The following is a 14082-nucleotide window of genomic DNA, read 5'->3' as shown; positions in this document are numbered from 1 at the left end:
ACTCCACTTAGGTCCACATGTACCATTGTGGGGTTCGCGCTGGGCCCAGCGTCCTGCTGCTTCCCTCTATTGCGGCCCTTTCACCGTCGGGCAGACCGTGGGAGGCCACCGGTGCGTCCCCTCCTCATGTAGTTGGAGCAGGCGGAGAATCTGGCATGTTACAGCTCAGCAAAGTCAGTCTCACAACCCCCGTGTCCTACTCCATAAGCAGGTCACAGCTAGTGCCGGGACAGCCTCGACGTTCCCCAGAACAGAACTCCGCAGAGACCCCGGCATACTCCGGCAGTGCAGTATGTGCAGGAGTAGGTGCCCCACCTGGGCCGAGACCAGGGCCGTCTAGGAATCAATGCACACAAGAGTCCACTGCCCCACGCAAATCTGTGGGGGGCCCCCTGTCACCGAGGACACAAGCTCTCCACAAATTTGGCCTTCAACACACTGCTTCCTCCCTTCCAGCAGGGGCAGCCAGCTTGTCTACAGTGTCAGCACTCTCAAGATATTCCGCAGTTCAATTGCCGGGCACTCAGTATGGCAGGCACTCCTTCCAGGGGCGGGGGACCTACACCACCAGTAAACCCAAGCTAAATTACCTCTCTAATTATACAGAAACACAAATCAAAAATGTAAATCTCTGAACAACAATTTTTTACAGAGTATTTAATGGGGGCCAGGACTATTATTACACAATGGATGTGCCTGCAGTATTATTTTCTGTTGAGTGCAACATTGTAGGATTTGCCCAAACTATTTTACTCTGAAAGGAGAGCGTCATTACAATGGTGTTGTCCCATGCTCCCAATCAAGACAAAATCATTATTTGCTAACAAATATTATTTATGTTAAGAACTGATGAACTTTTATAATTTTATTTCTCAAAACTCCTTTGTAATTTGCAAAGCATTGGGAGTCCTGTGGGAGGGGCAAGATGGCCGCTGACAGGCCGTAGGGAGCAGTCGCCTTTTTTCTTGCTCCTGCTATGTTGAAGTTTTGGCACTACCTCTGAGTGCCACCGAACACTGATTGCTGCTAAAAATTGAATGGAGTATGTGGAAAGCGGAGTATGCCTCATTCACCGCTGAGCCTGTAACCAGGCGAGGTCGCCCCCACACACCCCCGCTACTGCCTCCGTCTGCTGTGCCCTGCTGTTTCCCTCGTTTTTGGCTGTGCCTTGCTGACCTCGTTCTGCTGTGCCCTGTGACCTTCTTGTGCTCTTAGCTTTGCTCCCTCGTTTTTTTCTCATTTTTTTCGTTTTTCCCCTGCTGTGCCCCTTTGCTGCCCCCGTTGTTTGTGCTGTGCCCTTGCCACCTTCTCTTTGCTCCTTTGTTCTGCCTCGCTTTCCCTCCTCGCGCTCTCCACAGGGCGACCCAGCCGCCGCTGAGCCGCCCGCTGCCCTCCTTCCCGCCACTGCCACCCGGCGGCCACGCCCCCCTCCTTCCCATTTGCCGCCCCGCTCCCGCCACTCAGCTGCTCCTCCCTCCCGGCTCCTTCTTAAGGAGACAGCACAGAGGTGCAGGGAGCGACCGCTGAGCCTGTAACCAGGCGAGGTCGCCCCCACACACCCCCGCTACTGCCTCCGTCTGCTGTGCCCTGCTGTTTCCCTCGTTTTTGGCTGTGCCTTGCTGACCTCGTTCTGCTGTGCCCTGTGACCTTCTTGTGCTCTTAGTTTTGCTCCCTCGTTTTTTTTGTTTTTCCCCTGCTGTGCCCCTTTGCTGCCCCCGTTGTTTGTGCTGTGCCCTTGCCCTTGCTACCTTCTCTTTGCTCCTTTGTTCTGCCTCGCTTTCCCTCCTCGCGCTCTCCACAGGGCGACCCAGCCGCCGCTGAGCCGCCCGCTGCCCTCCTTCCCGCCACTGCCACCCGGCGGCCACGCCCCCCTCCTTCCCATTCGCCGCCCCGCTCTCGCCACCCAGCTGCTCCTCCCTCCCGGCTCCTTCTTATGTCGCCCCCTCGTACGCGCAGCGTTGACGCGCAGCGGCGCGCCAAAGGCAAGCCCGTTTGCGCCCGTCCACGCCTGGCCCGCGCCAGGACCCCTGGCCCCCACCATTGCAAGACGACCCGACGGACCTACAACGCCGACGCCCTCAACGCACTCAATGCCGGCCGGAACCCCGCCTGCTGCCGAGCCACCCCGAGACGCATCCACGGACCCTTCACCTGCAAGGCCTGCAAGTTCACCTGCCTCCGAACCTGCACCGCACCAGCAACAACCACCTCAAGTGCATCCTGCTCAACACCCGCTCCGTCCACAGACACGTCGTGGAACTCTGGAACCTCCTCGACGCAACATCACCAGACGTTGCCTTCCTCACGGAAACCTGGATGAACGCCTCCTCAGCCCCCGACATCGCCATCCCGGACGGGTACAAGATCATCAGGAGGGACCGCGTCAACCAGACCGGAGGAGGCATCGCCATCGTCCACAGGAACACCATCCGCATCACGACCGACTCCAACGACACCTTCGCTGCAGCTGAGCATCTCCACTTCCAGATTCACACCGACCCAAAGACGACCCTCAGAGGCACCCTCATATACAGACCCCCAGGACCACGCACACAATTCAGCGAAGACATCGCGGACTTCATCAGCCCACTCGCCCTCCCCTCCGCCGACTACATCCTCCTAGGGGACCTCAACTTCCACCTGGAGAACAACAAGGACCGCAACACCGCCGCCCTACTGGACAACCTCTCCAACCTCGGACTCAAGCAACTGGTCAACACCCCCACCCACTACGCCGGCCACACGCTCGACCCAGTCTTCTCTTCCAGCAAACACATCTCCTTCAGCCACTCCACCGGACTTCACTGAACCGACCCCAGCTGCGTCCACTTCAGCTTCAGAAGAACCACAACCCACCACCACCCGCTCCAGGTCCCCCACAGAAGCTGGAGCAAGATCACCGCCGACCAGCTCACCACCTCCCTCAGCCAGAACCCACCTGCCAGCACACCGGACCCCAACGAAGCAACCCGCAACCTCACGCAGTGGCTGACCGCCTGCGCCGACGACCTCGCACCACTGAAGAACCCCCCCAGCAGACCCAGAAGCAAGATGGCATCCTGGTTCACCGACGAACTCAAGGACTCCAAGAAGACCTGCCGCACCCTCGAGAAAGCCTGGCTCCTCGACCAGACCACCGACAACATGACCGCCCTCAAACACGCCACCCGCAAGCACCACCAGCTTATCCGCACCACCAAGAAGAAATCCATGAAGGAACGATTAGACATCAACGCCCACGACAGCAAGGAACTCTTCAGCATCATCAAGGAGTTCTCCAACCCCAGCACCGGCAACAACGACATCACTCCGTCACAAGACCTCTGCGACTCCCTCGCTTCGTTCTTCCACCGCAAGATGGCCGACATCCACACCAGCTTCAGCACACCAACCACGCACCCCACCGTCGAACCAATGCCCCCCACCACCACCACCACCACCCCCGCATCTGGACCACAGTGACCACCGAGGACACAGCCCGCACGATGAACACCATCCACTACGGATCACCGACCGATCCCTGCCCACACCACGTCTTCAACAAGGCCAACCCCACCATCGCACCACAACTCCGGAACATCATCAACACCTCCTTCAACACCACCACCTTCCCGGAGAGCTGGAAGCACGCCGAGCTCAGCGCCCTACTAAAGAAACCAACAGCGGACCCCACCGACCTCAAAAACTTCCGCCCCATCTCGCTCCTCCCGTTTCCTGCTAAAGTCATCGAGAAGATCGTCAACAGACAGCTGGCCACCTTCCTCGAGACAAACGGATCCCTCGACCCCTCGCAGTCCGGGTTCAGAGCCAACCACAGCACCGAGACCGCCCTCATCGCAGCCACAGATGACATCCGAGCCCTGCTCGACAACGGGGAAACGGCTGCCCTCATCCTCCTGGACCTCTCTGCGGCGTTCAACACTGTCTGCCACCGCACCCTAGCTCAACGCCTCAGCAACATTGGCATCCAAGAGAAGGCACTGGAGTGGATCACCTCGTTCCTTGCCGGAAGAACACAGAGAGTCCGCCTCCCCCCGTTTCGATCCGAGGCCACCGAAGTCATCTGCGGCATTCCGCAAGGATCTTCACTCAGCCCCACCCTCTTCAACGTCTACCTGAGACCTCTTGCAGCCATCGCACGCCAACACAACCTCAACATCATCTCCTACGCCGACGACACCCAGCTAATCCTCTCCCTCACCAGAGACCCCGACACCGCCAGAACCTGCCTACACGAAGGGATGAAAGACGTCGCCGAGTGGATGAAGAACAGCCGCCTGAAACTGAACTCAGACAAGACGGAAGTCCTCATCCTGGGACCATCGCCCTCCGCTTGGGACGACTCCTGGTGGCCCCCCGCCCTGGGCACCGCACCCAAGCCAACCGACCATGCACGCAACCTGGGCTTCATCCTGGACTCTTCCCTCTCGATGACCAGACAAGTCAACGCCGTCTCCTCATCGTGCTTCAACACCCTGCGTATGCTCCGAAAGATCTTCCGATCCCGACCGAAACCAGGAAGACGGTCACCCAGGCCCTCGTCACCAGCCGACTGGACTATGGAAACACCCTCTACGCCGGAACCACAGCCAAGCTACAGAAAAAACTCCAGCGCATCCGGAACGCCTCCGCCCGACTCATCCTGGACATCCCCCGACGCAGCCACATCTCCGGCCACCTGGAATACCTGCACTGGCTCCCCGTCAACAAGAGGATCACGTTCCGGCTCCTCACCCACGCACACAAGTCTTTCCACGATCTGGGCCCCAAGTACCTCAACAACCGCCTGACCTTCTACACGCCCACCCGCCAACTACGATCCACCAGCCTTGCCCTCGCCGCCGTACCACGCATTCGAAGAGCCACCGCCGGAGGAAGATCCTTCTCCTACCTGGCTGCCAAGACTTGGAACTCCCTCCCCATCCACCTTCGGCGGACCCAGGACCACCTCGCCTTCAGGAGACAACTCAAGACCTGGCTGTTCGAGCAGTAGCAACCCCCCTTCCCCCAAGCGCCTTGAGACCCTTCCGGGTGAGTAGTGCACTATACAAGTGCTATGATTGATTGATTGATTCATTTGAACTAATTCACCGCATTATTGCCTGGTTAGCGAGAAGTGCATCGCGGCTGCCACATTTCTATCTTCGGCTAAACACGCTGAGAACTGACGCTCCATATCAGGGGGTAAGAGGAGCTGAGAAGCAAGCTATGGCCCCTCGACTTCAGAAACCACAGAACGATAAGGAAAAAGAAGCAGACAAAGCTATCTTCAGTGACCCGGGCACGGCTTCGATGTCAGTTACAATGTCGACTAATCTAAGATCAGCAGCCCAATTACGGAGAAATAGAAGACAGGAGAATATGGAAATCGCTCCTCCTGAAAAAAGCACGACGTCGAAGGATAAGGAAAAGAAATCTGCAGCAATTAAAAAGACTGCTAAACGACAGAACAGCGAAGTTTCTACCAAGGAGGGGAATCTACGACAACCTACCCTCCGGGAATCATTTGCGACCCAAACGCCAGGACCGGTAACCTCCGCCTCACCTGCAGCCCGTAGGATAGGAGACGGCAGCGCGGGAGATCCAGTAGAGACAGAGGTGCCGAGCCGAGAGCTGCATGATGACAGGACCAGGGTGGTAGAGGCCGCCGCAGCCATTGAGAACGACGTGCAGAGCTCAGAGAGGCAGCAATCATCAGCGCATCTCCCTGCGGCCGCAGTTGCTGTGCAGAATGAACAAACTACAACGATTGGCATAGACGCTGGGACGGCTGACGGCAATGGTTGTTGCACACTCGCAACCACAGGCGATGCAAGCAGACTGCACGGATTCTAAAAAAGCAATGCGGTAAGGAGGGGGCGGCTGGGGGTGAACCTGTACTATTGACTGGGCGTAATGCTGAAACTGAGACTGTTGATGGTAGAGAATCGCTGCTGGAGGCGGATAGCTGCATGCTTCCCCCACCTTTATTATTGATTCATAATGTGCACACTGATGTACAATGCATCTCTCCAATACTCGAGGATGAAGTAAGTCACTCTAGGGATCATGAGGTGTGCCCGGAGGAGGGCCCGGAGCCTACTATGTCATCACCATCGGACATAGAACAGATATCGCGACCTAAGGATAATTATCCTGATATTGATGGCGCTAAGGGTAGGGGTGGCCCAAATCCTCTTGTGTACAATGTATGCACTGAATCTAGAGAACAGACAAGGGGTAGGCTGCTCAACCCAGGCTCTCCAGCGATGATTGTTTTTATTCTGTCAATGATGAAGAGGGGGAGGAGGAGGACGATGAAAAGATAGCATCTGGTTCTGCAACGGAAAGTTAGTCTGACACCTCAGAAGTTGAGGGGAGAACAGACTCAGCAGCGTCATCTCAAGAAAGCGCATTAGTGCACAAGGTATGCACAAAACGGAGGGCCAAGCCGCTGAGAAGTCTTAAGAGTAGATCACACAACCGGGCAAAGATTAATGCGAGTCCGACCCATGCAGAAGTATCCAAAAAGCTAGACTGGGACTATTCAGCAACCTCCCAGCTTTACCAAGAAGGAGGCACTACTCTACCTCAAACCCAGAATAACAACCCTGGACAAACAACCACCATGGATATGCTCTATGCTACTCTGAAACAAATGCAGGGGGAGGCAAGAAGTGAGTCTCGGAGGGCGAAGCAGGCCAACCAAAAAATACAGGGCTCACTACGCAAGGTGAATAAACTCTATGCAGACATGGAAGCCAGGGTCACAGAAGTGGAATCAAGAACTGAGAGACTAGAGGAAGACGTTGGGAAATGGAATGAGTTCAAAAACGAGCAGGAAAAGATGGCGTCGGATGTCCATTGGAAACTTGAGGACTATGAAAATAGACAGCGAAGGAACAATGTTAGACTTCTAGGGGTCGCGGAAGGAAAAGCGGGACAGGATGTACGAGCATTTGTTGTTACTTTACTTAAGGGGGCTTTTCCAGAATTGTCTACCTGGAATTGGGATAGTGAGATACAAAGGGCTCACAGGTTCCCTATGGTACAAAGAAAAGAGCAGACAGCAGATAAACCGAGGGCGATTCTGATATATGTAGGAAACTTTCTATTAAGGCAAGAAATTATGGATAAAGCCAAACCTGAGGCCAGACGATCCTACATTGGCACGACGTTTTTTGCCCGGCCGGACTTCTGTCATGCAACAGTGGAAAGGCGATGGCGCATGAGGCAAATGATAACCCCTTTTCAAAATATTGGTTGTGAGGCCTATTTAATGTTCCCCTGTCGCCTTAAAGTTATAGTTAATGGGCAGGTTAAGATTTTCTTTTCAGAAATCAAAGCGCAGGCATATTTGGATGAGGTGAAAGGGAGGAAAGAAGGTTCAAGGTCTATGATGGTGGCCTCCAAACATCGGAAGTAATAATGCATAATTCAGAAAAAGGAATAGTTAGCAGCAGCAGCAACAACTAGCGGTGTGTATCTCAGAGACATGTGATTTTTTTTGGAGCAGGAGGGTCGGGTGACACTTGGGGCTACAGCTGTTACGTATAGGTCAGGACCGACCAATTTGCCCGTAAGGGAGGGGTGGGAGGGGTGAAGGGGGGGGGGTGGAAGAGGGGTACAGAGCACATTGTTTTGTGTTTGAGTTATCACATGCAGGGCAGTATAGAAAAATTTGATGTGTCTAATTGGGAGAATGTATCCCAGCAAGAGATAAATGTCGAAATACTGTATATTACTGGTATGAGTTTGACGGGAAATCCACTTGATGTACACTAATGAGTATACGTGTAGTTTCGGTCAATGTTTGCGGTCTAAATGACCGAATTAAAAGACAGAGGGTTGCAACCTGGTTAAGATCCCTAAATGTGGACTTGGTTTGTTTGCCGGAGACCCATTTAGAAGGGGGGCAAGGTTACCTATTAGAACAACTGGGATTCACCGTATTAGCATATTCTAAGCAAGGGGCTAAGAATAGAGGAGTGGCAATATTAGCGAAACGCAGGGATATTTTAGTAAGGAGGAAGCTCGAAGACCAATGGGGGAGATGGGTCCTAACAGAGTGTAAAGTTAATGAGAAATGGATTACTGTAGGCTGCGTTTATGGTTCAACGTAAGATGATCCGGATATTCTGGATTTCTTGGATTTGGAATTAGCCACCTGGTCCCGTACTGTAATCCTGGCTGGGGACTTCAATATTAATGGGGCAGGTGGACTGGGTATGACCTCCGGCGGGGGTTATCACGGTAGGAAAAAGAGTTTGGCGCTCACTATATAACCTCACAAGGAACAATGCGTTAGTGGATGTATGGGGGGCCCTAAAACCTGCTGAGCAGGGTTTTACTTATTACTCAGCCCCACATAAAGTCTGCGCCAGACTAGATTATTTTTTCATCTCATACTCTCTGCAACCTAGAGTTAAGATTGAAAGACTACCGCGTATAATATCCGATCACAATCCCCTGATTCTAACACTAAATATTGGGGTAAGCACTGACTTGGTCCGAACTTGGACATTTGAGAGAGGGCTACTAAAGGATGATGCTTATATTATGCATATGAGGAATTGGATCAGGAGTTTCCTAGATATTATTAGAGGCAGTACGGCAACAGGGAACATGTGGGACTCTTTTAAGGCGGCCATTCGAGGGGAGACAATAAGCTTTAGTGTAGCAAGTCGAAGAAGGGACAGACAAAGGGAGGTGGAACTGGTTCAAGCAGAGGCAGAGGAGGAATTAACTCAGTGTGCTTAGAGGAGCCCCATTAGATCAAGTATTGAGCAGAATAGCAAAAGCAAGGATGGAAGCGGAGGAGGGTATAGCTAATAAGGCAGCGAAAATATATTTAGCAAACAGAGAAAGATGTTATGAATTCAATGAAACCGTTGGCCGTACACTTGCCATCCGCACAAGACAGAATGTCTCTAAAGGGCAAATAAGAGAGATACAGGATGATGCAGGAAAAATAGTTACAGACTCAGAAGGGATTCAAGAAGTTTTTAGAAAATGTTATACCTCCTTGTATGATCAAGAGTGCCTGGCTGATATTATCAAAACAAGTAATTATCTACACAATATACCGGTAGTTACTCTATTAGAAGAACAGACTAATACATTGGAGGCTCTGTTTACACCAGAAGAAATATTGACTGCTTTAACCAGCCTTCCGTCAGGGAAGGCTGCAGGACCTGATCAAATCCCGCTGGAATTTTATAAAACACTTTGGGATGTAATTAAAAAGGATTTCATTACCACAATGCAGCAAGCACAGACAGGAATATCAACTCCAAATAGCTGGGCAGGGGCGGACATTGTTCTAATCTTAAAAAAGGGTAAGCCGTCAAACCAACCTGGTTCTTATAGGCCAATAACCTTAATGAACACAGACACAAAAGTATATTCAAAGATACTCGCCCTGAGAATAGCGAAGGTAATTGACACTTTGGTTAGTATTAATCAACACGGGTTTATACCAGGAAGGGGCACAACTCATCATACACGAAAGGATTTTGCAGCGGTTACAGGAGACCCGCTCGCAGTGATGTTATTGGATGCTGAAAAAGCTTTTGGCCGGGTCTCCTGGGATTTTCTTTGGTTCATTTTGAGAAGGGTGGGATTTGGGGAGGGAACGGTGAAAGCCTTACAGGTACTATATGCAGGACCGACCGCTCGTATAAAAGTAAACGGGGGGTATACGTCATCTTTCCAGATAAAGAGGGTTACACGGCAGGGGTGCCCTTGCTCCCCGCTTTTATTTGCCCTTTACATGGACCCATATATAAGGCGTATAGAACTGAATGACAATATTTTCCCAGTAGAGACTGGTAGGGGCCCTTGCCAAATCCTGGCCTATGCTGATGACGTGGCGATTGTAACACCTAGACCCACAGAAGCTATAGAGTTGGTTGAGGTAGAAGCGCAAGTATTTGGAGAAGTGTCTGGCCATGCCCTCAATACTGCAAAAACACAAATTATCTATACAGGCTGGTACAGACTGCACAATTAAACACATTTATTCTGAATTAATAGAGTATCAACCAGATGATCTGGAAAAATATGAAGGTAAATGGATACAAAAAGTGGGTGTAGAGAAGTAAAGTTTCTATAGATCCTTGGAACTAGGGCAGAAATTATTATGCTCAGTATCACTTCAGGCACAGCATTTTAAAACGCTGTATTTTCTGTACTATACTCCATCTAGGTTGGCGCAGTGGGGAGGAGTAGCTGGCCCTACATGTCCGAGATGTGTCAGTACTCAGGCTGACCTAGTCCATATGTTTGCTAATTGTCCACTCTTACAAACAACCCAAGACGAAATTGAAGTATTTCTTAAAAGATCACTAACAATAGAAATTAATCTAACACCATCACTTGTACTCCTAGGAATAGAGGATAGTCTTGGCAAGACTAATCATCAGTATTTTATCTTTGTGGCTATGGCTGTTTTAAGACTTTGTATTGCTACAGCATGGCTGGACCGATTGCCGCCCACTTTCCATCAATGGTTAAAGAAACTATTGGCTGCCTTTAACCTTGAGAAAGCGAATTATGCAAGGAGGGGCAGAAAAGGCAAGAAACTGGGAAACGAGATATGGGATCATATACAGAAGTGGAAAGAGAGTGATCCAGGGTAGATTAGAAAAAAAATTGTGCTAAACTTCTGTCTTATTATAACTGTATATCTTGATTTGCCTTCATTTATATTTTATCTCTTTATGCTTGATCTATTTGTATAATTTTTCTATGATTTGTGACAAGTCCTGCATGTTAAAATATAATGAATTTTCTTATGTGTTCTGTACAACGAAAATGGGGGGGGGGGGGGACTCAAAAATATTTGTATTAAAAAAAAAGGGAGTCCTTTGGTTTCATAGTGTGTTAAGGTGAAAAAATAGACTAATAATCCAGACACAGATATGCCACATGTTTTTTTCCCCATTGTAACCTACCACCGAAAAGCTTTTTTATTTTGTTTCACAAAGCTTGATGCACATACATACCATTTTCAAGTAACTATATGTGAAGCGAGGTGTTGTCTTTTTGTCTTAGTCTCTCGAAATCATAGTTGTGTATGGGAGTATTTAAACATATTGTGGAGTAGTACCTATATTCCCAATAGGCTCTGCTCATTGGAATAATATATCCTATAGATGTGACGTAGGACTTAGGTCAACTAGGTCTCTATCGAATATATTAGACTTAATTGTGAGTGCCAGCTAGCTCAGAGGTCACTAGAAACTTTCTCAAATAAACAAGAAGGGATTAGTTTCTGACAACCGCATAAACATGACAACTTTGTTTCCCCAAGATAAAACGTATCTTCAGAGTCGTGGAAACAATAGATAGATATTTCACTAAGTCAATCGTGCATGCTTCGTTTCATAAGAGGTGCAGAGATAAAAGTATTTATTGAACAGTCTTCTTTCTCATGCAGAAGAAATGAACTGCTACAATCGCAATACTGGCTGTAAAGTAGAATGCATACAGCAAGAAGAGTATTATAAAATAATACTGTAAAAGCATGGTGTGGTTTCTAAGCCATAAAATACATACATAAATAACAAAGACTAAAAGTATTCAACTGGTGCTTCTAAAATACACCTACCCCGATGTACCTAACCTAAGTCTAGTACGAGGGAAGAAGTAAGTGAGGTGTAGCATAGATTTAGTTTCTTTGCCAAGAATCTATCCAAGATTTCTCTTAGGGTCTAATCAGCTCCGTACCTTGGTTTAGAATGAAGGAGGTCTGGTATCTCTGTCTCGGGACTCGATTTCCCAACACCCCGCAAGGGGAGCTTGGAAACACTGGAGCTGGATTCTCAGCGAGAGAAAGGCAGCCTCTCTGTCTGTGCGTCAGCTAGAGGGTCAGCTTCCTTCGGCACTTGCTGTAGCGAGCTGAGTCGGGCAAGTAGATAGTCGAACTGCTCCAAACCACTGTGTGTTTGCTAGGGCAAGTGTGGGCATATTTATACCTTGAAGGTGCCTGGTTTGACGTAAAGACGGACATAATAACGTCACCAAAGAACCCCAAGGGAATGGTAGTTCTTTGAAAACGCCATGATTTCTAGGACAAATCAATATTCAAAAAGGGGGCTGTCCCTGACTGCTGAAGCAGAGTTTTCCAAGAAATCGTTGTGGATTTTTGGAACTAGTGGAAGTAGCCATACCTATGTTTGGACTGGATGGGTTATGTCTAAATATGGGTATGATCTCTATGCCTATATAAGGGCAAGGTGAATTATACCTATATAAGGGCATGAATTGGTAAATTACACTAGGGTCCTAAAACGCTATACAACAATATGAAATATTAAACATCTTGTTAAAGAATTGTAAATGCCTCTAAATATGTGATTTATGCTGTAGTCTGGTCATATTTCTTGTCTTTTGCACAGTGAACATGTAATATTTGATGATCATATTTTCTTCTCTTTTCTTATAGAGATCACTAATCTGGATGATATATTACCAGCAGTTCAGAAGCTTAAAGTGCTAGCCACGTGAAGATATGGATTCTTTTTGTTTTTCACAGCGGTGCTTTTGGAATCTGGGCCATACATAGTTTGCAGTACTTTATAACTTATTATGAGGGTTTGTGTGAAATATTTTAGTGCTCCATACTCTATATTTTTATGTCGTTTTAATTAAAACTAATTTTGTAAAATACTGTGTCCGAGTCGAACATGTCCAAAGAATGAAAGGTGCTCTAAACATATCCATAACAAGCATTTGCAATGCAATAATCGCCCCTTTGGCCCTTATAAGATTTTAGCTATGAAGCACATTATCCTGGGTAAGGTGATTCGGGTATTTTACTGACCTCTGCTGGTCGTTTTCTATCCATACAGTTAAATAGAGGCAGTTGCTAGAAAAGTTTAAAAAAAGTCCTTCAGCAGAAAGCTATTCTGGTATTTTACTGACCTCTGCTGGTCCTTTTCTATCATGACAGTGTTAGAAATGGGGGTCTCTAGTTGGCAGTGGTAGGTACCTTTGACCAAATAGGGACCCTTGCTTCTAGGCAGGGTAAGGTGGATACACACTTTAGATAACCCCTGCTCACCCCCTTGGTAGCTTGGCACGAGCAGACAGGCTTATCCCAAAGGCAATGTGTAAAGTATTTGTACCAACACTCACAGTAACACAGTGAAAACACCACAAATGGAAACCACACCAGTTTAGAAAAATAAAATATCTTTATCTAAACTAAAGAAGACCAAAATGAAACCTACAAATACTCCGTAGAATGTCTTTAAAAAGGGTTGTTGCAAAAATAAACTTGTAGATGATAAATGCGACACTTTAGTCTTAAAGTACCTAGGATGCATAATGCAAAACAAACAACAAGCATTAGAAATGCAATCGGGCTCGGATTTATTTGAGTTTGAGCTAATGGCATTGTAAATGCCAATGTATTGTTGCTATGTGTTATGGAGTGTGTTCATGTGGTGTGTACTGCCAGTGATCTCCTTGTGAGTGTGAGAATATTGCACCGTTACTGCCTGTGTTGTCCTTCTTGTGAGTGTGAGAAGCTTGCACCTCTGCTGCCTGTGGTCTCCGTGTGAGTGTAAGAAGCTTGCACCTCTGTTGCCTGTGGTCTCCTTGTGAGTGTAAGAAGCTTGCACCTCTGTTGCCTGTGATGTCCTTCTTGTGAGTGTAAGAAGCTTGCACTGCTGCTGCCTGTGATGTCGTTCTTGTGAGTGTGAGAAGCTTGCACAGCTGCTGCCTGTGAGTATGAGAAGATTGCATTGTGCATCTCTGTGCTGTGCCTGTTCTTTATAAGGGACTCTTGCTCTGTTGCTGCTGCTGCCTTGGCACAGTACCTGCTGTGAGTGTGTGAGGGAAGCTTGCACCGCTGCTGCTTGTGATGTCCTTCTTGTGAGTGGGAGAAGCTTGCACCTCAGCTGCCTGTGGTCTCCTTGTGAGTGTAAGAAGCTTGCACTGCTGCTGCCTGTGATGTCGTTCTTGTGAGTGTGAGAAGCTTGCACCGCTGCTGCTTGTGATGTCCTTCTTGTGAGTGGGAGAAGCTTGCACCTCAGCTGCCTGTGGTCTCCTTGTGAGTGTAAGAAGCTTGCACTGCTGCTGCCTGTGATGTCGTTC

At 49.0% G+C, this 14082-nt stretch overlaps 1 protein-coding gene across 2 annotated transcripts in view; it reads left to right on the top strand.

Moving 5' to 3' along the window:
- The window catches only part of CEP70 (centrosomal protein 70), a 505009-nt gene extending 492360 nt beyond the window's left edge, over nucleotides 1-12649 (top strand). For both annotated transcript variants that reach the window (XM_078682403.1, XM_078682404.1), the window contains one exon: nucleotides 12428-12649. In XM_078682403.1, the coding sequence (XP_078538529.1) occupies nucleotides 12428-12489 (62 nt within the window). In that variant the 3' untranslated portion in view covers nucleotides 12490-12649. The remainder of the gene's footprint in view (nucleotides 1-12427) is intronic.
- The last annotated feature ends 1433 nt before the right edge of the window (nucleotides 12650-14082 follow it).

This window comes from Lissotriton helveticus, chromosome 3_1 (genome assembly GCF_964261635.1).
Source record: "Lissotriton helveticus chromosome 3_1, aLisHel1.1, whole genome shotgun sequence".
NCBI classification, from domain to species: Eukaryota; Metazoa; Chordata; class Amphibia; order Caudata; family Salamandridae; genus Lissotriton; species Lissotriton helveticus.
This window is presented reverse-complemented; position numbering and strand designations above follow the sequence as displayed.